Source organism: Tympanuchus pallidicinctus, unplaced genomic scaffold (genome assembly GCF_026119805.1).
Source record: "Tympanuchus pallidicinctus isolate F22 unplaced genomic scaffold, pur_lepc_1.0 scaffold15, whole genome shotgun sequence".
In the NCBI taxonomy this organism is placed as follows: Eukaryota; Metazoa; Chordata; class Aves; order Galliformes; family Phasianidae; genus Tympanuchus; species Tympanuchus pallidicinctus.
The window spans coordinates 24,996,052-25,023,460 of record NW_026294669.1 but is presented as its reverse complement, the minus strand read 5'-3'; the positions used below and the strand labels follow the sequence as shown (position 1 = coordinate 25,023,460).

General features: G+C 43.1%; 2 protein-coding genes and 1 long non-coding RNA gene across 10 annotated transcripts in view; 1 reads left to right on the top strand and 2 right to left on the bottom strand.

Annotated features, from left to right (window-relative positions):
• Window positions 1-663: 663 nt before the first annotated feature.
• Window positions 664-7,152, bottom strand: LOC128076787 (uncharacterized). 4 transcript variants are annotated; one of them, XR_008204652.1, is made up of 4 exons: window positions 7,054-7,152; window positions 4,781-4,911; window positions 4,349-4,519; window positions 664-1,623 (listed from the first exon to the last, which is right to left on the bottom strand). It is a non-coding gene; the product is annotated as an uncharacterized LOC128076787 (long non-coding RNA). The 4 variants fall into 4 exon arrangements; XR_008204653.1 differs by lacking the exon at window positions 664-1,623 and adding an exon at window positions 3,692-3,852; XR_008204651.1 differs by lacking the exon at window positions 7,054-7,152 and adding an exon at window positions 6,134-6,228 and having other exon boundaries at window positions 664-4,519.
• On the top strand, window positions 6,345-11,507 carry METTL21A (methyltransferase 21A, HSPA lysine). Of its 2 annotated transcripts, XM_052674938.1 has the most exons (5): window positions 6,345-6,497; window positions 7,071-7,182; window positions 8,142-8,483; window positions 10,072-10,193; window positions 10,724-11,507. In XM_052674938.1, the coding sequence occupies exons 1-5, from the start codon at window positions 6,357-6,359 to the stop codon at window positions 10,781-10,783; spliced, it is 777 nt and encodes a 258-aa protein (XP_052530898.1). In that variant the 5' UTR covers window positions 6,345-6,356; the 3' UTR covers window positions 10,784-11,507. The 2 variants fall into 2 exon arrangements, with proteins under 2 accessions (XP_052530898.1, XP_052530900.1); XM_052674940.1 differs by lacking the exons at window positions 10,072-10,193; window positions 10,724-11,507 and having other exon boundaries at window positions 8,084-8,208.
• A 116-nt stretch (window positions 11,508-11,623) lies between these two features.
• CREB1 (cAMP responsive element binding protein 1) overlaps window positions 11,624-27,409 on the bottom strand; it is a 42,264-nt gene continuing 26,478 nt past the window's right edge. For 3 of the 4 annotated variants that reach the window (XM_052674936.1, XM_052674935.1, XM_052674937.1), the window contains 6 exons: window positions 25,682-25,828; window positions 23,713-23,813; window positions 22,347-22,489; window positions 20,718-20,900; window positions 19,572-19,726; window positions 11,624-17,985 (listed from right to left, as the gene is read on the bottom strand). In XM_052674936.1, coding sequence (XP_052530896.1) covers window positions 17,845-17,985; window positions 19,572-19,726; window positions 20,718-20,900; window positions 22,347-22,489; window positions 23,713-23,813; window positions 25,682-25,828 — 870 coding nt within the window. In that variant the 3' untranslated portion in view covers window positions 11,624-17,844. The remainder of the gene's footprint in view (window positions 17,986-19,571; window positions 19,727-20,717; window positions 20,901-22,346; window positions 22,490-23,712; window positions 23,814-25,681; window positions 25,829-27,409) is intronic. The other variant, XR_008204649.1, reaches the window with a different exon arrangement.

Below are 27,409 nucleotides of genomic sequence, written 5' to 3'. Positions count from 1 at the left end.
CACTGACTTGGTGTCGTGGCCGCATTCCGAACGCCGTTCGCTGCGATTTACTGCCAGTCCCATCCTCCTCCCGTGCCGTCCTTCTGCCATCTCGCTTGATTTACCCCTGTGAGTCAGCAGTTCCCATCGCACAAATGTCCATCGCTATGCTGGGGGTGCGGCCCTCCCGCCGCACGCCGGGCCGAGGGGAGTGCAGCAGCCTTGGGATGTTCTGCGTTGGCAGGGCCTTTCAAACCTGAACCTTGCTTTATGAGGTTAAAAAGTACTTCATTCCCTTCCATTGGTGTTCATGGAGAAAATGTGACCTAAGCAGAACACACAAGAAACAGCCGAGGGTTTTGGCTGGCACTCACACCCTGGCTGGCGTTAACACCTCACAGGAGCCCTCCTGAGCTGGATGCTCACCATCAGCACACAGGTTGCTCTACAGGCCTTCAGTTCTGCTCCCAGAGATCACCTTTGGCTTTTCATGGTGCACGGTGGGGAGAGCGTGCTCACTTCACTTTCCATGAACGAGAAAGTTACTTTCCACAATCTGGGAAATGAACCCAAACAGAGGCCCTCTGGGGAAGTGTCTGTAACTGCCAGGAGATCTTCAGGCAGCCCCAGGGCCACATAGGGTTGCAAGATGAAGTCAGATCACAGTCACAGCAGTAGTCTGTATTCCCTAAACATGGAGATGGAACAGAGCCATGGTTTATTCTGAAAACACAAAGCACCAGATTCCCTCTTTGCTGAACACGTGGGGAGCCCAAAGGGCTCACGCACTGGAGCCTACGCTGCTGCTGCTGAGCCGTGAGCCCAGCTACCTGTGTCATTGCACGTGGGGGGCACAACAAGGGAAGGCTGCCAGACCTGGCAGGGCACTGCAGGAGCTGTGCTCCTGCTCACAGGCTCATGGGGAAGTGGTTCTGCTCTGCACTTGGCCTGCTTGCCCCACACACGTGAGTTGCTGCCTACTGGCACTGTTTGCAGACAAGCCCTTGCACTGCCCAGCCCAGGCCTTCCCCACCACAGTTCCTTGCCAGCAGATCCATGCACATTTGTGCGTGACTGCTGCCGAAGCCAAGTGCTGGAGCGCATGGCCACGCAGCTCTCCGGCCCAGGCTCCACCACACAGAGCCATGAGAAGCTTTATCCCTGAGAGCAGAGCTGGAAGCCATCACTACCAGCTCCTGTCTGAACAACTCTTGGGAAACTCCAATATCCATGGGTATTATAGTCCACACCAACGGCATCGAGCAGCCAGGAGTCTCCCTAAATGTTTGGAGGGACACTGCAGGCCCTTAAACCATTGGCTTGGCAATCAGCCTCAATCCCAAGAACAGAGACTAGCTCTTTGCAGATGCTTGTTGTGCTTCACAGGGCCAAGAATTTTAAATCCTGTACATTCTGCTCTTATCTGCACCTTGATTCTGTGCTGCATGTGCTTTCCCAAGGCTGTGTCCCTCCTTGCTTGTTTGTTGGGAGATAACAGCAGTCCACGTCTGAGGCCTCGTCCCCTCATCTCTTCTTAGAAAGTGTCTCAGCTGCAGGCACAGGAGCACTCTCCAGCTCAAGCCTCCAGCAGTCTGCGGGTGACTTGGAGAGGGGCCACAGTATTGTCTTTTCCTGGAAACATGGCTGCAGGAAGAATGAATCACACGTTGGACCGTGTAACCAACTGGAAACAAAAGCTCAGGATTCTGCATCTCACTGCTGTGAATAATGGGGGGAAAAGTGGGCATCCTGTTTTGAAATCCAGCACCAGCTGACAGGATGAAAATACTGCAGGCATGATTGTCTTCTGAGGCTCAGCAGTAACATAAGGCTGTGGCCATTTAAGGGAAAAAAATGAAACAAAAAAAGTACTTAGGGAAATAGATCCAGTGCTTCTGCTAGGGTGTGAGTAAAAAAAGAAACCAGTGAGGTTGTTCAGAACACACAGGGTCACAGGGGGAGGTTTAGTAGCCCTAACGTTCTCAGTTTTCAGATCACCTCCTGTACTACTGACGAGCGCTGAGCAGTGCCAGCAGGGCTGGGAGCTGTGCCTCGCAGCACACAGACTCCAGCATGGCTGTAATTGATCCCACCTGTACCTTAGTGTCTCTGCAGCAATCCTGGATGTCAGCACAGGCAGTGCAGAGGTTCTTAGCATGCGAGCACCTGGATCACTGCAGTGATGCCATTTGGCATAAATATGGCAGTAAATGTTTTTTGACCTTGGAGTCTTTTTTTGGATCTTGTCTTCATTTTGTCCTAAGAAAACATAAAACTAGCATCCGCAGGTATTGGAGACTCAAGAGAATGGACTGCAGCAGTGGAGTTATGGAGACCTTACACCTGAAAAGAGAATCTCAGATGTGCTGAAATCAAGGAGGCTGTGCTCTGTGCTGCTGGGCAGAGCTGGCACAGCTCCTCTTCCTGAGGAGCCAAGCATTGGAAATAGCTGTACTCCAGGTCATGTATGCAGTTTTCCTATGAGGAAAAGGGAAACGCTTTCCAGTATTTTAACACAAACATGAACATGGCATGTGTGACTTCATTCAGAAACAGCAAACTGCATGTATAAGCCCAGCCATAGCTTTAAGAAAAACTTCTGAAGGCTTAGTTCCAACATGGGCCATGAAAAGCCTGGAGGGAGGCCCTGAGGAGCCCTTCTTGTGAGGTCTGAGGCACCAGAAATTGCCTATGGGTGCCTAGTGCTTCTTCTCCTTTGTCTGAAGGGTTTTGTTTCTAAAGAGTGGAGAAAAGCTGCCTAATACTATCTCAAATAAATAAACAAACCAACCAACAAAAAAAATTTTTCTTGGTTTCTACTTGTTGAAAAAAGGAACCTGATGCATCTACCTGCATGCTCTAGCTCCTGTCTGCTTGCCTATAGAACTGTTTTCAAACTGCCCTTAGTTGTCGTTAACTAGTTGTAAATTAATACAGTACATGGCTTGCACTGTAATTTTCCCTCCAATTACATAACTCTGCACCTACGGAACACATCAGAAATGCGAGCACTTAAAATTAACCCTCTGGATCTACATTCAGCCTCCACCAAAGAGTGTTTTTGCAGCACATTTCCCAGTGCAGCAGCATCCCACAGGCAGACACCCGAGCCAGGTGCTTTGCAGCCCCCAGCCAGGCACCCTGCACATGAGAGCTGCGGGAGGGCAGCAGCATCTGCACTGTAACCCACCTCCCTGCCTCCCATGGCCCTGCAGCACAGCACTGTCTGCTTCCCATCAGAGGGCCAGCACGGCCCAGTGCCCAGCTGCTGGCACACCAATGTGAGGCTGTAGGTCAGATCTGCAAAGTGCATTAGCAAGAGCTGGAGGTTTCCAGCAACCAAAGTGCCATTGTCACTTACGGGGAGAAGAGCTGGCTCGTTTTGCTTTTTGTTGGTTAATTAAGATTTCAGAACAATGCCAACTTTCAGAACTGTGTGGCCTTTGAGAGATCAGTCACGTAACTCCACTAGAAGTGATGTGATTTTTCTGTATCAAGAGATTGTAATAAGTGCCATGATTATATCTGACAGTTGATCAAGATATGAGGTTTATGGAGTGATTGTAATAGTGCTGATGGGAACTATTCCTTCACAACAAAACTTCCTGCATTTCAGCCCCCGCGCTTCTGAAATTAAGCATCTTCATGATTTTTTTCATTACTTCCGTCGCTTAACATAACTGTGTTTGTATAAAGAAAATGACACAGTAGCTCATGCCATACATTATTTTCTTATTTAACACTTCTTGCAGAACCAGCAAGTTATAATGTCTGCAGATAACCTGTTAGCTTCTGCAGAAACTTAGGTTTTCATTTTTAATTCATCCTGTTGGTTTCAAAGGTGGTTCAGATCAATCAGGCTTTATTCTGTAACTGCAAGCAGCGATGAGCAGAATTAATCTCTGGCTGACTCCCTTTTTGTTTAACAGAAAGCAATTCAGTGCCCCATCTATCTCTCTGGTGCCAAGTGTGTGGAAGCTACCAGTGAACACGTAAAAACTGTTCATCACTTCACTGCTAGTCACTTGAATGGCCGCTGCTGGTGGTAGCTGAGGAGAAAGCTTTTTTTTCCAAGTTCCCCACCATGCCTGGTGTTAGTTAGCATTTGTTTGATTGGAGGAAGTTTTTAGCAAAACAGACATCTGTCAAAACTTTCCTTCACAGATAGTTCTTGTGTTCCAGTGGAAGGACAAGCAGAAATAGCTGATATTTGCTTAGACAGAAAGGATTAAACACATAGGCTCAGAAGTCTCCAGGCAAATAGTCACTGCGGCCATTTGGGATAAGGCGTTGCTGTCAGACAGTTACCAACAACGCATGTTCCCTGATAGAGTTTTTAAAAAGTGTATCAGATTGTTTCTATTTATACCTGTCTTTGCCGTGGCAACCAGAGACTGTGAGATGGATGCAGTGTTTTCCTCGCGTTGTGCATGTCTCCAAGATCCATTTGGTATATGCAGTGTCTGCAGAACCATCACAAGAACTGCTGTATTCATTTCAAAGGAAGGATTTTAAACATTTAGCAGCCAAGAGAAGATTTCTGTAAGAGATGTGTACCAGTACAGTCTTAAAAGAATTTGCTCTCATTTTCATGACATCTACTTGGTTCTTTGATATTCTGAGCATTAAAAGAACCACTGCTCTGAAACACTTCTTTAAATCACCCCACAAAGCTTATTGGCATCAGAGGGAGCAGGATTTACAGTTGGACATACTGCACCTCTGTTCCATCAAGTAGTTGAGTGAGATAAGAATGGATTGAAAGCAGTGTTTATTTTTGCTTTAATTCACCCTTGCTTACCTTACAGTGAGCAGTTTCCTACTTTGCGAATTTATCTGCAGCTCAGATATCCATATTGCCTTCTGCAGCATTTAAAGGCGAACCGAGTTACATTTCTCCCAACTTCATTGCTGTGCTAAGCTCTCACCTTGCTGAGAGAAAAAGTACTTCAGTTTTGGACAACTGTCCTATGCATAGAATTCTTTTTTGTTACATTTTCCTTGCCATTTTACTGTCAGGAAAGGTGGGGAAAAAAGTATGTCTCTTACTCTGCCGTTATAATACTTGAGTACTGTAACTTGGAAAACAGATTTCTAGAGAGGAAAAAAAGTTAGATGTAGGGCCCTTTAATAGCCTTTAATTGCCTTTTTAATAGCTTCACTACCAAGTTATGCTCTGGAAAGTAATTCCTGGCCTTCTGTCTAAGGCGTGTGAAAGTCAGTGCCAAAGTAATATTAGCAAGGAAGAAAGGGAAATACTTCTGAGGAGAAGAGCAGGGTTCGTAGAGCCTGCTGAGCTGCTGAGATACTCTGGAATATATGCCTTAGAAAAACACACTATTGAGAAAAGACTATTTGCTGCATTATTGTCAAGTAGGAGTAGTGGCAAGGAACCAGTGCTTTAGACATAAAACCACAGTAAGCTGAATCATCACACCTGCTCTGGCCTGCTTAGGAAAAGAAGTCTGAGTTGCCATAAGACAAGTATGAACCGGTCTGGGGCAAGTGGAATTCTGCTTTCCACTCCACTACAGTAGCAGAACCCTACAAACAAGCTTTGTTTCCTGCTCCCCTGTGCAGCCTGTAATGCTCTTCCACAAAGGTGTTAACGAATCTAAAGCCGCTCTGTTGAAATCAACAGCTTTCACATATAACAACATTTGCTTTCTTCTGCCAGCCAGATTTGCTGTTTCCTGTGGGAGGGCAGGGCTGCGTTCTGAAGTTGGTTGTGCTCCCTGAGTTTGAGGGCTGGCACCGGGAGCCGCTGAGCGGTGCAGCCCCCGGAGATGGGCGCGGGTCTCCCAGGCGCTTCTCCTGTGACCCGTGCACGCCTGCTCTGGCCCCGTGCAGGGAACGAGGAGCATGGCCGGCACTGCCCTCCTGCTGCCGGAGTCTTTGCCGAGCGCCTCCGGGAAGCCAGGACGGCTGCCCGGCCCTCCCACGGCCTTTAGCAGGCTTTGGAGCAGGTTCAAGGAACTGGGTAGGGAGACAAAGGAGAGGCGCGCTGTGTTGTTTTGCCAAACAAGAGATTAAACGGAGCCAAAGGTGACGAGAGAGCCGTGCACAAACAAGGCAGTGGGAGCACCGGCACCACACCTCCGCCGCTGAGCGGCTCGGCCCTGCGGCCGCGCTCGGCGCCGCGACCCAGCCGTACCGGGAGCCGCGTCCGACGTTATCCGGCCGCGCGATGACCGCTTCCAGCCCGACACCGCTCATCGGCACGGGCCCCTCCGCCCGGCCCAGCCCCGCCGCCGCCCGCCCCTCCCGCGCCCCGGCCCCTGTTCTGCACGGTTCCGCCGCGGCCGGAGCGAGGGAGGCAGCGGGACGGCTTGGCCGCGCCCCGCCGCGTTTCCGCCGTTCCGCAGGAAGCGGCCGCGATGGCGCTGGTGCCCTACGAGGAAGGCCGGGCGCTGCAGGGCCTGCGCAGGCCGACGGCCACGTACCGCTTCGCGGGGCGCACCGTCCGCATCCGGCAGGACTGGGAGCGGCGCGGTGTGGCGGCCGTGGTGTGGGACGCGGTAGGTGCGGGCCGGGCGGCGGCCGGGCACTTCGGATCGCGCGGAGAAGCGACCGAGCGCCGAATTGGGGATCGGCGGATTAAAGAAAGTTCGCTTCCCTGAGGCCCCTCACGTGCGCGAGGGCAGCGGGCGCCCCGGGCCCCGCACAGGCGGCGCGCAGCACGGAAGCACGCGGGGCCCGCCGCCTGCAGCGGCCGCGAGGACCGCCGGCAGCCTCGTCGGGGCCGTGGCCCTCCCGGACGGCCCGGCTTTGGGACGAGCCCGAGGCTGCGGGGCGCTGGCAGCGGGAGAGATGCGGTGCCCGAGCGGCCTCGTCGGTTCCGGCAGAAGCCGCCCCGCGGAACGCTCCTCGGCGCTGCACGTTAGGTAGCGGGGCCGTTATCGTATTCTGCCTCTAAGGGTCTTCCATAAAGCTCACGACAAGACCGCACGCTGCTCACGGGCCCTCCACGGAAGGGCTGACCGGAGCCTTGCTGCAGACCCTCCTCATAACGTGCTTCTTCCGTGTAAATCAGAAGCGCTGTGATTCAGTATGACTGAGGTGCACTTAACTGACCTTGTCTCCTGGCTCAGGCTGTCGTCCTGTCTGCTTATCTGGAGATGGGAGGCATCGATCTCAGGGATCGGTCGGTGATTGAGCTGGGAGCTGGAACTGGATTGCTGGGAATAGTGGCCACACTGTTGGGTAAGGGTTGTTTTGTTTGCCGTGAGCAATTTACAGCTGTAGTAAAACTGGCATTTTTACATCCACATGCAGAAGTTCATATGAAAGCCACACATGTGAACTGTGATATATCCTGAGTCATCTTCCTCCCTCATCAGACTTCAGAGCCTGCTGTGTTATTTACTGTACTGATAGTGCCACCACAGTTTACTTTATGGTGGGACCTTGCTAAGACTGATGCTGTTACCATGGCAGTCTGCTTCGCAACACTGAGCTTTGCAGATCTCCTCCCCCAGGGAGCAAGAGCTGTGCTTGTCGTCTTTCAATTCTCCTGAAATGCAGCACAGATAAAGCTGCAGACAGAGAGCACACAAAGCCACATTAGCCTATCTTGCAGACAGGGAAACCAAGGTCTGGAGGAATGATTTGCCTCGCATACTACTGTGGCCGAGACAGGGGCTGAGCACTGTTTAATCTGTGCTAAGTGTCGCAGATTATCATGTAATTCAGGGCTGTACTGACAGTGGAAAGTGCCTGTTAAAATAATAAAAACAAAGCAGTTTGACAAAATGTGGCAATGCCATAGGAAATCACACAGGCATAAATTTTCTCAGACCTCTTCAGTTGCTTCTCTTCTAATGAGGAATCAGAGCAAGTTAATGGTGACAGTCTTTTTAAAATTGTTGTCACATACCAGAAAAATAATTACTCTCATGCACTGAGAAAAAGCGCCAGAAAACCTTTTTGTTTAACCTGATTTAATCTTCGTGTGGAATATATTAATATATTTTATATTCTTAAGTGACTAATGAAGAATGGGATGTGTCCAGACAGTGGGATTTCTGCTTGTTTTGTTCCTTTGTTTTTAATCAAGCATCTCAGCAGTTATTAGGACTGCTTACCTTGAAGCTTTGTATTCCAGATGCTCTATTTATGGACATCAAGCATTTATCTGAGATGTATATTCCTGTACCGCTTAGGTGCTCGCGTTACCATCACAGACAGGGAGCCAGCACTAGAATTCCTGGAGTTGAACGTGTGGGCTAACTTACCTTCTGAACTACACCCAAAGGCTGTGGTGAAGGAACTAACTTGGGGAAAAGACCTAGGCAACTTCTCTCCAGGAGCATTTGACTTCATCCTGGGGGCAGACATCATTTATCTTGAAGAAACTTTTGAGGAACTGCTTCAGACATTGGAGCACCTGTGCTCAGAGCAAACTGTGATTCTTCTTTCCTGCCGCATCCGCTATGAACGGGATAGCAACTTCTTGAAGATGCTGAAAGGCCGTTTCTCTGTAAATGAGGTCCACTATGATTACAGTAAGGATGTTCATATCTACAAAGCACAGAGGCATGGTCACAAAGATGACTTTTGACTGTATACTTTGTTAATAAACTGCTGATCCTTTTCAAACCTCTCCTTGTTCCTACTAAATACACTTGTTCCTAAGCATATAATTATGGAGGTTGTGTTATTTCACTGGCTTCTTTTTCTACTCAGTCTGAACCAGCAGGGAAAGTTCCTATCCTCCTTCTGCATACTGATTTTCCACTTCATTTCCCAGTAAGAAATACATAAGGTCTTCCAATGACTTTTTATCAAATAATTTTTGAAGTTGATTTATGTTGCAGAAATTGTCATGCATGAAAAATGTAATCAAAAGATCTGTGGTTTAAAAATCTTAATTTTCCCACTTAATTTTCACAGGAAACTTATATTAGCAATTAGATTAGGTGGGATTTTTGCCTTTTATCACTTCTTCAACTTTAGAAAAGTGGAATAAACTAAGACTTCAGTTCAAAGTGTTTTAACTCATCAGACCTGCATTTTTAACACTGTGGTAAAAGAAGCCATGCAAAGGGCACACCCAACAAAGGCAGATGCCATAAATCTGTTCTATTGCTACCACTACTGAACTGAAGAAGAGCAGGAAAACAGGGCTGGGGTGGTAGGAGGGGGATCAACAGTTCAAAGCAAGCTGACTTAGAAATTAGTGGTTGTATCTAACTTGCAAGTGTGGAGGCCATACCTGCTTCCATCAGAGTTCCTAATGAGAAGATGCTGAGGGTCTGTGATCCAGAAGTGACATGCATACCGTATTCTGGAAATACCGTGTCATTATAGCTTCCACCAACAAGGTCTGAAGGCCTTGCATTTTGCCACTGGAGAATCTGTTGTCTGTTTTCAGCTTCAGTTCTTTGCTTGGCTCTGAATTGCGCCTGAGGGCGGATGCTTTGTAATACACTTGCTTACAACTGTATACTTAGAAGCCACACGGTGTCACTAAAACAGTACTTACTGGGAATTTGCAGTTTCAAACTAGTGTTGAAGTCTTTTGAGGAAAGGAAGGCAGCACCTTTAATTAAAAGCAGAACATGGTATGAGCTGTAATGTGCCATACTGTCTTTTCTGTCCTACCAATTGGGTGAGCAACATCTGGAAAAAAATCACAAGCTCTCCCAGTTCTGTTTCTGGCTGTAATGTTTGGAATGGGACTCCAGTTCTCAGTGCTCCTCTTCCTCCCCCCTAGTGCTTCCTTCTCTCAGCTCATCTGTGATCACTGCATGTTTTGGTTCCCCTGGGGCTGGGGCTGGCAGAAAGCAGAATGCTGCAGCTTGTGCCTGCCTGTGCATGTGACTTGGCCCCTGGGGAAGGTCTGCTACCTGGCCGTGCTCAGCCCCTGCAAGAAGCTGCAGCTGCACTGCTTCCTTAGCAGGATCCTGCTTTAAAAGCATACTTAAACAGCACAGAATAAAACGTAGAAGTTTAACAACCTGTATGACGTTAAAAAGGGAATCTTTGCTCCATGGCGTGCTATGATGAGAAGTTTTGAATTTTTAAAACAGATCAATCTAATTGCATTGCTTTCTAATTGTTTAGCAGCTCCCATTGTGTGTTCTCTTGTAGCTGCTTTTACAATCAGCAACCGTTCGGAGAGCAGGCAGAAAAGATCAGCCTTGGCTGCTTCTAGACTCAGGAGTGAACCACACCAGCTGTGTAGGGCAGGACAGGAGCAATGGCCCCATTGGGTAAGTACTGAGAGCAGCTCTCTGCAATGACATCTGTAAGCCTGAGGCAAAATCAAATGCTCCTGTCCCGACTGATTGGTCCCAGGCAAGCTTCTGATCTAGAATGAGATGACATACATTAATGGTTCAGCAGCTGCATGGCAATTACACTAACACCCTGCCCAGGCACTTTCTGCCACTGTGTTTATCCTAAACTTGAAAAAATCAGTGAGATTCTCTTTTGGGTGGTTCCACTGCATCACTCTTGGTTTGCAATATCATGTGAACTCAACTGGATGGAGGACTTGGTGCAGTTGTCCCAGAGCAGTGACGCAGTGCATAAACAGACTTTTGACAGTAAAAAACCACTCACCCTAGGGGGAGGATCCAAGACACAGAGAAGTGATCGGGTAGACGTGAACATACTGTGATTTTCTGCAACCGTCTCTGAAATGTGCCATTCTGTGAGGGAACAAACTGCAGTGTCATTGCAAAACCGGTGCTTTATTATTATGAAGACAGAGTACAAAATTCAGCTCTGTATCTTACAGACAAAGAGCTTCAAGGTGCCTCAGCACCAGAAGTATCAGGTTTACTGGATGATGTACTGACTGCAGAGGGACCTGTGTTACCTGATTCCTTCAGTGTGAAGTTCAAGACAAACTGCATTTTTATCTTACAAACTAACCTGCCTGGGATTCCCCTCATTGCAGAGATGTAGATTTTGTGAACAAATGTAGGAACAGCACTATGAAAGTGCTTAGTTATGAAAACCACAAAATCCCACTCATAATGAGTCGACCTTTCTTCTTTCCCTTGGTGCATTGCATCAGTGATGGATTTGTTCTGGCTTTTGTCCCGTGGTTTGATCCAACCTTGCAGATTACATAATCAATTTGTGATCTTTGTAATGTTTGCTGCCTTCTCTTCTGTTCTCAAAATCAGCAGTACATGGCTTAAGAGGAATGCTTGAAAGTGGGAAAGATAGCATATTTAAACTGTGAAAGGAAAAAAATCTTTCACACATTATTAAACAACAGAACTAAGTACCACCAAAACAGATACAAGAAAGGAAGTTTAAAAATAAGTATCAGAAGTGGAAGATTGGAACTTTGGAAGAATGCAACTTTGTCTTCAGGATTTACCCTCTAATTAATTCAAATGGATTGAGATTTTAAAAGCACTCTGTTTGGGAAAATACTCATGAATACTTACAGCACGCCATGTCATGAGGATACCATCGACTGCTTAAAATGTGCCCTCTCCTGCATTCCTATCTAGCTCTGCCTCTCGATTAGTGCAAAGGGAAAATCCTGCTCAAAAAAGAGACTTTTTAGAGTTTTTTAAAGCATGTTTATGTGACTGCACATAAATGTTTGTGTAAAAAGGGAGTTATGACAGTTTATACCACAAAGGTTACAGTAAGAAAAAGCACGTCTTTATGACAATAATTCACAAATTCACAAGAATCACTTTAATATACAAAGCAATTACTACCATTCTGAAAACATAAAGCAGCTAATATGTACATAGTGTTAATAAAATGCATTATAACCCAGTACAGCTTTTTTTTTTCCTTTTTTTTAAACACAGATAAAGCACAAAAAAATAAGTAAAAAAAATAAACACAACAGGGATGTTTCTAGATCTTTGGGGAAAGGTAAAAAAAGGATTCATTTTCCCCCAACAATGGATTTTCTTTCAGTCTTTTAACTTCCACAGGTACGTGGGAGTTGAGCTCAAATACCCTGTTCTGTGCTAACATAGTTTGGGTAAAGAACCAGAAATGCAGATGAGGTGAACTTGCCCTTTCCAGCATACATTACAAAGGGAGAACAATAACTCTTGCTCTGGAAGCTTCCCTAAAAAACACTGTTCCAAAACAATTTTAAATTATAAATCCAGACAACCAGAAACTCATTTTTGAAGTGAACAACTGATCTGTGGACAAGCCTGTGGAGGGGCTGGCTGCCAACGAGCACCTCTTTTTGCCCTGTTCCCCATCACATCCATAGAAGTCCATATCAGCAGCACAGCATTAAATCTCATACAAAGTCGCAGTTCAGAATTTTTAAACTTTATGTTTTAATATAAATAAATGTTATTACACACACACACACCAAAAAAAAAAAATATGGAGTGGCACCTGAATAAAACACAGCTTGTGGAGAGCATCCATTTACCCTCAGTTCTTAACAGTGGCCATTTCCAGACAACTGACCAGCTCAAGATCTTCCCCTTGCCCTCACTCAGCTATTCCCTAATTTAGAGAAATAGATTGCTGAAGCTGAGACTCAGTGAACTGACTGTTCCCAAGCAATGAGAACAGCAAGTGCTCAGCTCACGGAGGAGCGCTAACCACGGATCACTATGGCTGCTCCCTGATCCTATCCCTGTCAGCACACAGCTCCCAAGGACAGCTGGCTTTCCTCCTCCTTGTTGGTGAAAGTGAGACCTAGACTCACTGCCGTGGGCCACAGGCCAAGAACTGCACTTGTAGCACCAGAACAGGTCGGTGTCTTCAATTTGTGCTACAAAAAATAGCCAGAGCAAGTCTCTTTGTAGGACAGAGCTTAAGTACATGTGAAAAGTACATTCCAAGACAAAACACTTAAAATGCAACCCCCCTTACCACCTGGATCTGGTCCCTTTCCCTAAAAGATGCACAGATTTAAGCCATGTCTATCCACAATCCCGAACCTGCCACCAGCACACAGCAGAAAGGACTTCAGCTGAGCTTCACGATACATTCAGGTTTCTGCAAAATCAGTCTTATCCAGCCAGCAAATACAAAAGCTCAGGGAAATGAGTTCGCAGGCACAGTACATGAGAACCATGAAAGTACTGTATGCTTTTAAAACCTGCTTACCGTGACAGATTTCAGGATTATAGCTAAATTATCATTTCTGCACAAATAAGTTAGTTGTGCTTTTTTTCTTTTAAAGCAAAGTGACACACTGTCAGCATACCTTTAATTCCCGGTGTCAAAAATTTATAAAGCGTTTTGATTTATATTCTTGGAATACAGCTTTTAAAATGCACAGCTAAATCTCAAATTAAGGGGAATAAAGAGGCTGAGAAAGAGTTGGGCTTTCTTTCTGAGTTATCTCCCTTTCTCACCTGGGATCACTGAACCTGTTCTGTCTAAAAATAATGCCACATCCATCCTGTACCTACTGCTCTGAGACACCACACACTTAATTCTTTGCCATCTTCAGTACCACCCACTCACATCTCCTGCCAGTCTGAAGCAGTGCCTGCTGGAAGCCAGGTGCTGATCAGCAAGTTACACTGGTGAAAGAGCCAACTGCTGTGGGGAGAGGAGTGAATTGTGTGCAGGCAGCGGGATCGCAGCAATTGTGCCCGGGAGCTTCTTAAGCAAACCCAATTTTTCTTTTTTTTTTTCTATGCTTTTTTATTATTATTATTATTTTTATTTAAAAAGTGCACATTTTAATTAAACATTTACAAAGGATATCGTGTAACAAAAATAAATACATGACCTTTTGGTTAGATCATTGGCAAATGTGACATCACTAACCATCTTCAGGGTAAAAAATGACAATAAAAACAGGGTCTTAGAAAACCAATGACATCCCCTATGAATTGTCATGCATTTGCAACCACTGATAATGAACTTGCTGTGATGCAGAGACCAGTCTTTAGCCCACAGAAAGCACTGGCTCTCTGTCTAACATGATAAAAAGGCAGAGGCTAGTCTTTGCTCAGATGACTACTTGCAGCTGCTGTCTACTGGAAGCCCAGATTTAAAAAACAAAACAAGACTGCAGTACAAATTTTGATCAGAAACTATCAGGGCTGTTTTCCTTATTAAATCTAACTTTTTTTTCCTGAGCCTCTTAATGATTCCAAATGCCCCTCCGATTTTCTGATCAATGTAAAGTACCAGAGAAGATAGTGGTCTGCGACACAAACACGACCTACAGAAGAGCCAGAACCTACAGGAGTCTGTACAGTCCTGACAGCATGACAGGCTACAATTGTGCTTTCAGATACAAGCAACTACCTGCTTCTGGTGAAATCGCTGCTTACATACAAATGCACTGCTGCTACTCTAGGAGGAAAACAGAAGTCTTACCAGTGGTTCCTTTAAAAAGCAACACCTCAACAACCATTCCAATTGTTTTGCCTTTGATATATAGCTGCCAAAGAGAAAAAGCACAAAAGTAAGTTATTCTGGGGGGTGGTGGCTGTTGTAAAACAACTGTTTACATCATTTCAAAAATCTCTATCAAAAAAAAAAAATAAAGATAAAAACAAACCAACTCACAAAAGCCATGAAAAATGAAATACAATTCTCAAAAATGGATAACTGAGAAACAGCACAAAACAAATCAGTAATAAGCGCTAAATAATGCAGCCCAGAAGGACTGGGCAGGGGGAGGCTTTCACACACACGCACACACACGCACACACCCAGACGCACACAGAAGTAAAAATTTTTTCTGACCTCCATATACTATAATACTCAGCATTCCTGACTTAAAAGCTCTCAGAGCTGTAGATTATATACTGTGTGTATATATATATATGTACATATATTATACATATGTATTTTCCAAGAATATCTAAATTAAAAGAGCACCTCTGACAATATCTCAACTGCCTGACTGGTGCTGTAGTTTTGCAAAATAATGACATTACAAAAATTATATTTCAAATCAATCCTCGTTTATTACGAACGTAATGGATCTAGCCCTTTCTAACCCTCTCCTCAGGTAAAACAGGCTATCGGTTCGAGAAAACTCACGATCGTGAGATATAAAACTAACCTTCCCCCCCGCCAGCACTACTGCTGTCCTGTTTCCAAATGGCCTTAGTTTATAGAAGCTGATTACCCCAATCTCACTGCTTGGTAAGTAACACATCAGCAAATGTCTGAATCGTATTCCTTCCCCTTTTGGGTCACTATGAATAGTAAAGTATGTATGGGTAACCCTAGTCAGACCTGTACTCTGCCTAATACATTTTTTATCATCGTCATTAAAAATTTCTGTTTAAGAAATTCAAGTCCTTGAATCCTCAGTGCAGCATAAATAAAAATACAGATTCTTGGAGATGCCTATGTACTTTAAAATAACATTCTTTTTCTCAGTGAAATGTTTGTTGCTACTGCAGTCTACAGTAATGACACGATAGACTACTCACAGACCACACACAGACAGACAGGTAATGCAGTTCTCCTCTCACTGCCACACAGATTTGGTTCAGCCATGTAACAGAAGAAACAGGTCCAGGTGCAGCTGTAGGCTCCTGGTCCATGCACTGCCAGGCTCTGTGCTGGGACTGCCCATGGCCATGGCTTGGAGCGTCCCCCAGCTCCCAGCTAGTCTCGCAGAGGTGCAGTACAGAACCTCAAGCTTTTGCACACAGGTGGTTCTGCAAAACAAACAGCCTTAATGCAGGCACTCAGGGCCTTTTACACAATTCTCAAAGCCGGAGGAACCATTCTGTGTAACTCTGTCAATTAAGCCATCATAAGCTTACATATTTGATGAGAACTACGCCTGCATCATCAACATTTCTAGTGTTAGTTCTGAAGAACTGGGAACCGTCAAAAATGCATGTGTTTTCTGTCTTTAAGAATCAGACAATTTTTAGGTAGGCGAGCCTGAGAATTTAGGGTCTTCTTCAAATTTCCATTGCTAAACTAATAAATTCATATTCTGTTAAATAAAAACATGAAAATCAGTTTTCTATGGCAGACAAAAATAGACCATTTATAAACCCCCTCAAAACTTATTTTGAAAATGAATTCTTTCATAATTCTGATACTCATGATCTCTTATTTGAAATACAATCTGAAATTATTGATAACTCTAGATTTAAAAATAATGCTACAAGTTTAACCCTGCTCCTTTAAAAGTCTCTTGGAAACTGAATGCCCTCTCAAATGAGAAAACCACAACTTTTAATACTGCTTAGTTGTTTGAGACTCAACTGCCAAGAGTCTTGCAAATGTTCTTGCAACGTCACACTGATTGTATAACCTCTTAGAAATTCATCTTTGAAATTTATCTTAAGAACAGATAGAGAGAATGGGAAAAAAATATGAGCTAACACTTTGCTAGGCAAGGTGTTGGTACAGACCAGAGTCTTATTCATATATCTCTAAACGTAGAAGTTGGACCAAAAGCCCAAAGTTACTCCATCAAATCACTCAAGTTAATATGAAGAGCCTGGCTGCAGGGGGCCAGGAAACAAACAGAGCGTGATTCTTTTTGACACATAATGGAAGTCCTAATGCTGATCACAGTATTATTTTTAACATTATCCACTTTTTTAACAATGTAAATCCAGAAACGTTTCCTTAGTACACACAAGAAGTCTGATCTTGCAAAAATCTGAGGCAGGTAAGTAGTTCTACTTACATTAACAACTTGATAAATCTGACCCTCTGCATGAAAAAAATCCTCTCAATAAATTAAGAATCTATTTAGCCTGGGCAAGTTCAAATAATTAATATTGTCTCTTGAGAAGCAGAAGCCGGTTGGAATATTTGTGTCTGAGGTCCCCTTCAATATCTGAGGTTGTCCTGGCAGTTACCATACTGCAATTTAATTTATGCATGGAAAACGTCCTCCAAATTTGAAAAATAATCTAGTAAACCAGGACAACGCTTCTATCAAGTTCAATAATTTCCTTTACATATGATAGTGGTAGGGAAATAGAAACACATGATCGCTTAAGAGGACATCAGACAAACTATACTGTCATCAGGGAGTATGTATGTGGAGTTGGCCACGCTTCAACTGCTTAGTTGTTCTGCATATAAATAGGCAGTGCTTTCATGTGTTAGCCTTATTATCTGACTGTTTACTAAGCATCACTGCTGTACCTTTTTCATTCTGATTCCTTTCCCATTCAAATCTTGTTTGCCAACCAGTAACATATGAAGTCAATGGGGTTTTTTTGTGCATTCGGAATGTTGCACACATTTGCACACACCATGCTTCAAGAAGCAACAACTGAACAGTGAAGCTTATTTCGATCCATTTGTGTCTGAGGCATGGAGTTTTCACTAGTTCAGGAGGGACTAGTGATGTAGATTACATATAAGAACTCCTCCTGGGCTAGTTTGAAAAGGTATTTTAGCTCCACACGCAGAATGTGACTGTGAAGTGCCTTTCATTTGGCATGCCACCTAGACACGTATTTTTATAGCTTAAAATAAGTATGAGAAACCACTTTGGCAACCACTGCTTCTTCATTGCACCATGTGTGCTTCACATATGCGGCCCACAGCTCTCTGGGCCAAGAGGCTGGGGTAGTTCTGTCTCTAAGGCAATGGAAAGAGCTCAGCACAAATTCTTGACGTCATTACAAAAGGACCCTCCCCCGCAGTAACTTCCCAAGTGACCATTTTAACTCCTTGAAGAGGATGGGAGATGAGAAAGAAGCCTGTTCTTCTTCACGCTGAGATTATTTGACGATGAAAATAATCTTGTAGGGGGAGAAGTGGAGGCAAATATTTGAACATTCACAGTTTGATGCAAAGCACAGACGAAGTATATTCTGTAGTTGCTTCAGGCAGTTTTGCGCATAGAAAAAAAAGAAATGTTTAGAAAATAAAAAGTTTACTTTGTCTTTCTGGGTATAGCCAGAAGCAGTCTCTCATCCCACCTGGACAAGTGAAAATGGGAATCCAAAATTAATCTGATTTGTGGCAGTAAAGGTCTTTAAGTGCTTTCAACTCCTCAATCAGTGTCTTGTTTTGGTTTTCAAGCACAGCCACTCGATTTTCTAGACATTTCACATACTCCTTTTTCTTCCTGCGACATTCACGTGCTGCCTCTCTGCAAAGCAAAAGAGGACATTCAAATCCAGAACAATTACTTGCAGACTGGAAGTACAACTACTTGATTGTTTGGGTCAAACCCTATGTGGTACTGCCATTTTTAGAATATGCAGGTACTCTAACACTCACAGATTAGGAAAAAAGGCTGAGCTCATAACAATTTATCAAGATCTAAGGTTCATTTCAATATCCAGATCCCAATTTGCCAGCACCAATAGAAATCTGCTGCTGTGAGAAAAGGAGCCTACTCAAACATAAATTTCTGTTTGCAGGATTTAACTTGGAGCTATTAGTCTGAGTGGAATGCTAGTAATAATTAGATTGCTTTTATTATAATAAATAGATGAATAATAAAAACATGGATAAAAGTGGTGCTCATCTACTGATCTTCTTATAGTCACAACTCTACCTTTTACTGCAGTCCAACCACATACTAATAGTCAGGAAGTTCAAGCAGTGCAAAAATGCTGCACTTAGAGCATTCATATATTTGCCCTTGAGCAACACTTTCATTTTCTTAGTAATGTCTGCATCACTGCAGTGATAATGTATACCACTCAAATAAGAAAAAACGACACAGTCACTAGCAAATTCTTTAGCCTTCATCTGCTGTGCAGAGAACACGGCATTGTAAATCTGCTGAAGCAGGTCTTGGGACAATCAAACTCTCCTGTAAAGACTGAGCTACCTGCAAGTAACTCAGATGGCAATATATTAAGGATACCACTGAAAAATACCTCAAAGGAGCTAATGTGCAGCTGAGCATGCTGAAGGCAGCAACACCAAGGCAGAAGGTGTCCTGCAGAGCAACAGTAATGGTACTGACTTGCAAAGTGAGCACAAGGATAGATGCTGCAGGTGGACATGCTTGCGGGAGGTTCTCCTGCAACATGGCTTGTCAATGCAGTATGCTGCAGAAACATGTAACATACATTTGTTTGACCTGAATTGATAAGTGCAATGCAGAACAGCTTCAGAAGGTGAGTGAGTGTCCTATTATGCAAATACTGCATAAAATGGTGATAATGCCAGTGTTCTGGGAAATTAGAAGATGATAAGTTTGAAGATAGCTCTTCTTCTCACTACGTAAGTAATAACTTGTATGAAATAAAAAAAAGAGCATCTGTTCCAGGATCTATCTGGTAAGTCAACACGAAAAGCGACTGCTGATATTCTGCTTTGTAAATGAGACAGAAAGAAGAAAATCTAATTTGTAATACCTGAAAGGACTCAAGTATCCACTGTTCACTCCTACAAATACAGCTTTATATGCTTGTAGCACTTCAGTGGGCCATATGCAACATGTGGAATTTTGTGTCATTTTGGGCTACTTGTGTCACCAAATACCAACTTCTACTGGATTAGGAAAGAGTTGTGCCTCTCAGAGGAGAGCTTCTAAGATGCCTTCTTGGGTGACAACTTCTTACTTACGGTGACACCCTTACTTAAGGTTTCACAGTCAATGCATGGCATAAGCAGGTGTGTTTCTTTGCTTCTCACCCTTAATGACTTAAGAAAGATCAGGATTCTCAGTGCTTAACACTCTATTTCTTGGGGAAAAAAAAGTGATCTAAATGTACGTGCCTGTTCTTCATTAGACGCACTTCTCTCTTCCGTGCGGCCTCTTCTGCTGGCTGGGTTGGAAGTGCTGGAGATGATGCCATGACTACTCCAGGTGCAATGGTGCTGGTAGGGGCGGTGCGAATCTGGTAGGTCTGCACGTCTCCTGAGGCAGCTGCATGATGAAAAACGTAGGGGTCATATTGTACTTCAACAATTGTGTGCAAGTTAGGTGCACAACTTAATATTTCTCTAGAATAGAGAATGGGGTCTTTGGTTTCCGTTATTTGTTTTAACAAGTGTGTTATACTTGCCTGAGATCATAAAAAATTTGATATCACCTAAAGAGGCGACATGTGGTTAAGAATGCAAAATCCAGAAAATCAATGCAACAATAGTATTTTTTGCACCCATATGTTTTTTTACTGGTGCCTAGAGACCTCTCCTCCGGATAACTTTGAATTATCTGACTTAGAATCATAAAAGCAGGCATATAGTTTTCTGTTATTTTGATAAATATTTTTAAAACTCTCCCTCTTACTCCCAATTAATCAAGAATTTTAATAAAATAAAAAGTAACTTGGTCTAAGTCTGAAGTAGTCCTGCTCTAAGTGGAGGTCTTGATCAAATGACATCTTAAGGCACAATCCTTAAGTATTCTATTACTATATTCTATTCTAAAACTCCAATGAGTTTTTCACCAATACCTGGTGACTAGTTACAATCCCACAATAAAAAGGAATTATGGCTTCCAATTGAAAAGGGAGAGAACTTACCAATAAATAAAAGTGTCCTTATGGAAAGAACATATTAAACAAGTTTCTTTCCTAACTTTAACACTTTGCTTTAAATTCACTATTGTTGCAGATGACTCTGGCTGAATTTTGAAATGGAGTGTAGCATCAGTTTTTGTGAACGTGTAACAAAAATCATGTTAAAACAATTAATACTGTTTCAAGAAGTAGATATCTATAAAGGTATTGAACTGAAGAGAAAGGCTCCAAGAAAATGTGACAGCTTTGCCCAGAATTTCCTTTTATTTTGGAGACTGATCTGTGTTAAAGCTGTTAATTCTGTCTCCTGACACATTTGAGGACTTCAGATTGGCAAGATGAATCTGTGTGGAGAAAATGTTACACAGAATGACTGGCTGTGAGGCATCTCACCTTGTACAACAACTTGGTTGCTGGGTACAAGTATCTGTTGTCCATCTGTGGTCTGTGCATATTGTAAAATGGTAGTGCCAGGTTGTGTTGCAGCTGCATTGGTCATTGTCAATGTCTGGAGACCTTGTACTCCATCTGTGCCATTGTTAGACAACTGAATTGCTCCTCCTTGCGTAATAGCAACTGCAGACAAGGAAAAGGGATACAGTATTTAAGACATTGATTTACTCATTAATATAAAGTAATTAACCTAGACATAGAAGACTACCAGTCCAAGTTAGAGCCGTTGAACCCTTATAAGCCCTCAAATCAGATCCAAGGCTTTCAAGTAGGTTTAAAGTAACCATACTTTGACAGTAAGGTTTTAATTTTTCCTGAGATTCATATTTTGAATCACACCCACAACTTAAAAAAAACTTAAAATACAAATTAAACTACAAATTAGTTTCTCTGGTAAAACAATATCACACAGAGGAGCTACAATCCTCCCCTGGGAAATACTTTCTATTAGTTAGTATTCTTCCGGTTGGTTTAGGTCTTTTCCTTGCCTTTTTCTCCTCATCTGAAATTCTTTGCCTCTTCCATGCTTTACTCCCTTCAGTCTCCTCTGCTGCTACTGCTATCCATCTTGTGTTTCACTTTCTTCTTGCTTTGGCTTTTTTCTCTTCTGATTGTATCTCCCCTTCTCTACTACTTCCTCAGCACCTTCCTAGCAGTGTTTTCGCTCACACAGGTCCAGTTTCACACATTTTTCTTTCCTTCATGCAGTCTTTGTTGCTTTTTTTCCTTTCTCTCCCTCTATGCTGTGTACTGAGGTGTACTGAGATGTCACTTCTCCTTTCTACTTCCACAGAATTTCACTGTATTGTTATATATAGACATATCAAAATCTGAGGTGTCCACACGACCAGTTTATTTTAGTTATAGTAGAAAAGCAGAATTAACATCATTTCAATATTTAGGTGGGATATTGTCAAAGTGGCTAAGGAGTAAACAGAGAAACAACATTTTAAAGACACTTTAAGAGAAAGACATGAACTGAGAGTTCTTTCTTCCTCTTGAATATTTAATACTGAGTATATTTGTTTGAGGCAGCATGTGAATTCTAGTTTTAGTGTTATAACCTCAACCCTTCAAGTCAAAGTACAGTAGATATAAAATCTAACGAGTAAAGACAATGAAAACACAGAAACTCTTTTACTATGTGCTTCAAATAAGCTTGTTGAAGTCCTTATATTTCAGGACTTTCTAAAAAGTGCAATGGCAGACTAATGCATCTTCCATTAACTAGGTAATGATTTAGCCTGGATTAATAGTCTGCCAGGAAAAACTGAAACTACTGAATTACCTCATCTGATTCCTGAAGTTAAAAAGTTTATAACAGCATTATGTTTAACTCATATTTTGCCTCTGGAAGCAGCAGCTGCACTAGCTGGCAAACAATCCCAGAATGTTAATTGAAGATTTCAAATATTAATAAGAAGAATACGTTTAAAAGGTATAGCTGTCAAATAAAGTAATCTTAGTTTTACCTCCTGCTTTACCCTAGCCCACACAGTTATACAAATAATAGTTCTTCATCTTCTCATCCCCACTTACTAGCACCACTGAGAAATTCAGACTACATACTGTACTGCCCACTGCTGGTTTGGTAAATGGGAGTTGGCACCGTAACAGTGGCGATGGCAGGTGCAGCTGTTTCCTCTTCAGACTTTTCCTCTTCAATCCTTGGCACTCCTGGGGCGTCTGAGGACAAGTCATTCAAAATTTTTCTGGCAAAGACAGTGTGTTGTAGAGATTTTAGTAAAAGGTGAGAAAATGTCTTTTTGATGCATAATTATTGGGAAGTACAGTGATCCAGCACTGCAAATATGGGTGTAAAATGAAAAACCCAGACTACCTTCAAATTCTTATTGGAGAAAGTTGTTCAGAGTGCTATGCACAGATGAGTAAGGCAGCTAGCAAAGAGCAGCACAGGTGCTTCTCAACAATTGCAATATTTCCTTTTTCTTAAAAACGTGTTTGTGTCTCATGCATTTTGACTTCTTTCCTGCTTTCACCCACAAAATATCTGAAGAAAGCAATGTATGCAAAACCTCATCATTCACATCAGAGGAACTGCTCCCTTTCAGAGACCATCATGTCCTCAGCCAGAGAGACAAGTATAAAGGAGGTTTGCAGAAATGCCTGTACAGGGCCACCAGCTTTTAATGGAACAGCTGCCTGGGAGACAGTGCTGAGTTTTAAGCAGCACAATTATGCGTACAGGGGAGCTAAAAACTCTGCCTTAGAAATGCTGTAAGATTAGCATGTATAAAGAAAAAGCAGTTTGTTAACTATGTACACAGGCTAATTCTCCACAGCCCAAACAGCTGAAACATCCCAGCTACAGGTCCTATTGACTGTGACTGTAGGACTGAACACAACCAGTTGCTGCCATTTGCAACATTTACACTAAGCACTGTCCCACAGAGAGTGGACTGTCAAGCCTTTTTTAGTGCAGACACTGTATTACCTCACTGCAAAATGCTACTCGGGTGTAAAGGAACTTTCTTTGTAATTCTGTTTTCCTGTGGACTGTCTCTAGAATTCAAAGTGTGATGAAGTGAACACCGTTGTAGATCCTAAGCTCCAACATGACACTCGTTACCTTTCCAAGGCTTTGGGAACCAGAACATCTGTGCTCAGCTATGTGGGGAGGCTGGTCACTCTGCTAGGCAACTTGACAAACAGTGCTTTGCTGTTACTATTTCAGCTCTGCATGTGTACAGGAACCCCAGCACTGCACAAGCGCTCCACAGTGCCAAGTACCACTTGGACAGGTAACCAGTTCCCTTCTAGAGAACTTGAATTCTAGGTATTAGATGAGAAAAAGTAGTGGACAAAACAGAGAGATTTCAATAAATCTGAACAGAATTATAGAATCCCACCATTTGGCATCCCACGTGAAGAACACATCCAACAAGCAAAATGCTTCTGCTTTTAACCTGCTTACCTGTAGGAGGGTCGTCTGGAAAGAATTTCTCTCCGTTTCTGTGAGTCTGTGACACTGTCCACTGATTCCTGTGAGTCTTCACTTTCTGCTATAGTTGAGATCTGAAAATAAGAACAGCAATCAAATTTAACAGGACACTTCCAATGCCTTAATTTTAAGGAATAGCTGACGTGATGCATGTGTTATACACTACTACCATCTATGCAATGAAAAGAAAGGGCAGGCTGCTTAAAAGTAATAGATACAATGAAGAATGACCAGAGCCAGGTATCTACCCATGAGAATGTCTCTTAGAACTTAAATATTACAGTAAGAGAATACAAAAATTAGTCCCAAACAGTTTTTGGTTTTCATGATTTCTTCCTTGTTTCCATCCAATCTGAAGGAACAAATGAGGAAGTCAGTCAGATTTAGGGAGAGAAAAAATTCAAAGCAAATTAAGAAAGGACGCAGAAGGGTTGGAAAGAGCAAAATAATGAAATTGAGAAACAACAATTTATAAATCACTGTATGGATTTATTACACAAATACTGCTTTTTCTTTTGGGAAATCGTCAGGAAAATGTCATGCCTGAAGATGCTAAAAAATAATGCAGTGCTGCAAGTCTGAAAATTGGAGCTAAAAAAAAAACTTTAAAAGATTCATAAGGGAAAGTTAAAATGTTTCAAACTAGTTCCACAGTTTTACGTTCAAAGTGTCCCAAAAATATTTTAAAAACCTCAAATACAAAAACTCTTCAAGTTGTTTTTCAAATGGCTATATTCATGTTATAAATCTACAAAGCTCACTATGGTGAGCAGCAAAATGCTTACGTGAGAAACACAGCTCTCAGCATGGTTTTTTAAGCACCGTAGGGAAGATCCTTAAAGGATCCAAAAGCTTGCTGGCGCCTAAATCTCAGTTATCAGATAGAGGGCCTGGACAGGTCTGAGGCTGACATTGAAATACCATGCTATGTGTATCACAGCATTCCATACACGTTTGTGCTTTGCACTGAGCCAGGTGAATTCCATCCAGGATTTCACTGTCAGTCTCTTATCTCCCACCCCTGTGCTAGTAAAGTGCACTTATCTGAAAACTGCTTGCTTCCAATAGATTACAACTCTGAACTTCTGACTCTATCCGCTGAAGAGGGCAGAGACTGCCAGAAACTCTTCATTAAAGCTGGGAGTATTTTACAAGGAGTAAATAAAGACCATTATCAGAATGGCCTAGTTTTAAGTTATGCATGCCTTATTATTTTTACAAGAAGACCCAGCTAGGTATCTATCAGTCTAACTCTGTGTAGCTGCCCAAAGTAATTCCTGTGCTCAGTAACACTGGACTTGAAATTGCTCCAAAGAAAAATGAAATAAATGGTTATGGGTTTCAAGATTTCAGATTACTTTTCTCCTAAGTCTTCAAGCTCTCTCTTCACTCATGTTGCATTATCTTTCTTGTTTTATGGAAGAAAAACAACATTCTGCTGGTAAATTTAAATATTATTTTTACGAGAAGACCGATAAGTATATTTGAAGGGCCATAAACATGCAGATGTGTTTTGTAAACCAATACAAATGTTTCCTGAAGCGGCAAAGGCTCTCATCCCAGAATATCGGGCTCAAATGATTAACAGATTGCATTATAAGAAAAACTGTTCTTGTTCACCTTAGGACAATATTAACTCTTACACTCTTACAGTGCAAAAATAAAGTAGAGGGAAAAAATTAAAAAATACTGAAAGGTAAAACAGTGACCTGTTAAGCTCCCCAATCAAGTTCTAGAGGGAAATGAGACTCAGTGATGAATTAAAGTCAAAAGTGGTTAAACCAGAAGAGAAAAAAAGTCACAGAGTAGCAAATACTGTACAGATTTTGTTTTTAAATTAAATTTAAGCAAAAACATAAACACAAGCTCAATAAAAACCAACAAATTGGCAGGACCATTCAGAAGGTGCAATTCGCATATTAGGAAGTTCTTCAGCAAGTACCTGAACTGTCTGGACCTGTGGAGACTGAATAACTGATGGCTGGGCAGCCTGAATTACGCCGTGCACTTGAACTGTCTGCCCATTGGGCAGCTGAACTAAGGTCACCGTGGGTGCAGAAGACGTTGCGTGAGCTGCTGGCATAGATACCTGCAATGTAGAGACAGTGAATAAAAGTTAGGTTATTGCAGAATCTTATTTCACTATCAGGAACACCTTCTGGTGAACAAATTACATCTAATCTAGACACCAGCTAGATGACCCAAATGTTTCAAAGTAATACAAAAAAACCTGAATTGTCTATGCCCAACATCTGACCTACTTTCCAAATTAATCTAATGCAGCGTTTCTGCAGGCTCAAAATATTACCTCTAAAACCATTAACAAGATTGAGAAAAACACAACTGCTTCTATTTTGAGTAACCTAATAAAAACATATTAACCTTCAGTTACTTCAGTTACACACTGCTAAGATTTGGGTGTACTCCTACTAACACCTTTGAGTCAAAGGCAGAAACGTATGGGAGTGGAACTATTTTTGTTCTCACTCAGGAAAATGCACAGTTACTTGCCAGATGTAAGATGTTAGAATTTGTAGAGTCATATCTTTCAGACTTATTAGAGACTAAACCTTACTGAGTAGCTGGCAAAATCAACCACGTGTTCAGATAGAAAAAAACCAGGGGGTTGCCGAGGACCAAAAGATACGCACTCAGTTATTTTCATCCAGCCTAGCCAGTAAACACAAACTCTGCTCTTACAGCTATTTCATGTCTGAGGAAAAATGGCCCAAGTCTTTAAAATCTCAGTTTCTACACACACATTCATTTCTAAAGCACAGTGCTGCAGGCAGTGGCTATGCCCACAGTGACGTGCCAACTGTGCAGAGCTGGGCATGGCAGTGTGTGTGCAGCCACACGGCCTGTACAGGACATGGCCCCAAGGACAGCGCTCCACAAGCACAGCTGCTCATGGCAGAATGGGGAAATCTCGCTTCTTTGCTGTGCCGAGTGACATGGACCACAATCATGGGTAATGGGCAAGCAGTGGGCTGTGCACTGGGGCTGCTCCATGGCTGGGCAGGCACCCCAGGACTCAGTCGTGCTCATCCCTGGTCCGGTGATGCAGTGCATGAGGTCACGCCTGGGCTCCTAGCAGGCAGAGCATTGACAGGGCTGCCACACCGTGCCAGGGCCCCAGAGATGCTCCTTACTTGCCATCACAGGCCTTGGCCATCGCAGGCCATGCCAGTGAGGGCTCACTCACTAGCCATCCTGCACCTGCATACCTACATTTGGACAAATGGAGTCTTCTGGTATGCAATGGCTTTTTTAAGAAATGCAATCCATTTAGCTACAGTGGGAGTAGGAGTTCTACTGCCGTCCTGCCCAATCCCAGAGAACTGCTGTATGCAGACTGCAAATTCTCTGCTGTCCTCATGGACACATGGTTCTCAAAATGCTACAACAGCTCATCTCTGAATCTCCATAAACATCCATCATTTACAAAGAAATCTTGCTCAACAAGAGAATTAGGGGGAATTTCATGTAGATCTCTCTCCTCCACAGCTGTCCCTCCCTAATCCACAATCTGTGCTTGCTGTTACCTTCCTTTTTTTATGAAAATGGCTGCAGCATTACATGGCCGTACTTAGCTTGCAGGAGAGAAACTGGGACTGGGATTAGCGTGACCATGCTTCCCTCTGGCAAATCATATTCCTTCACCAAGTGA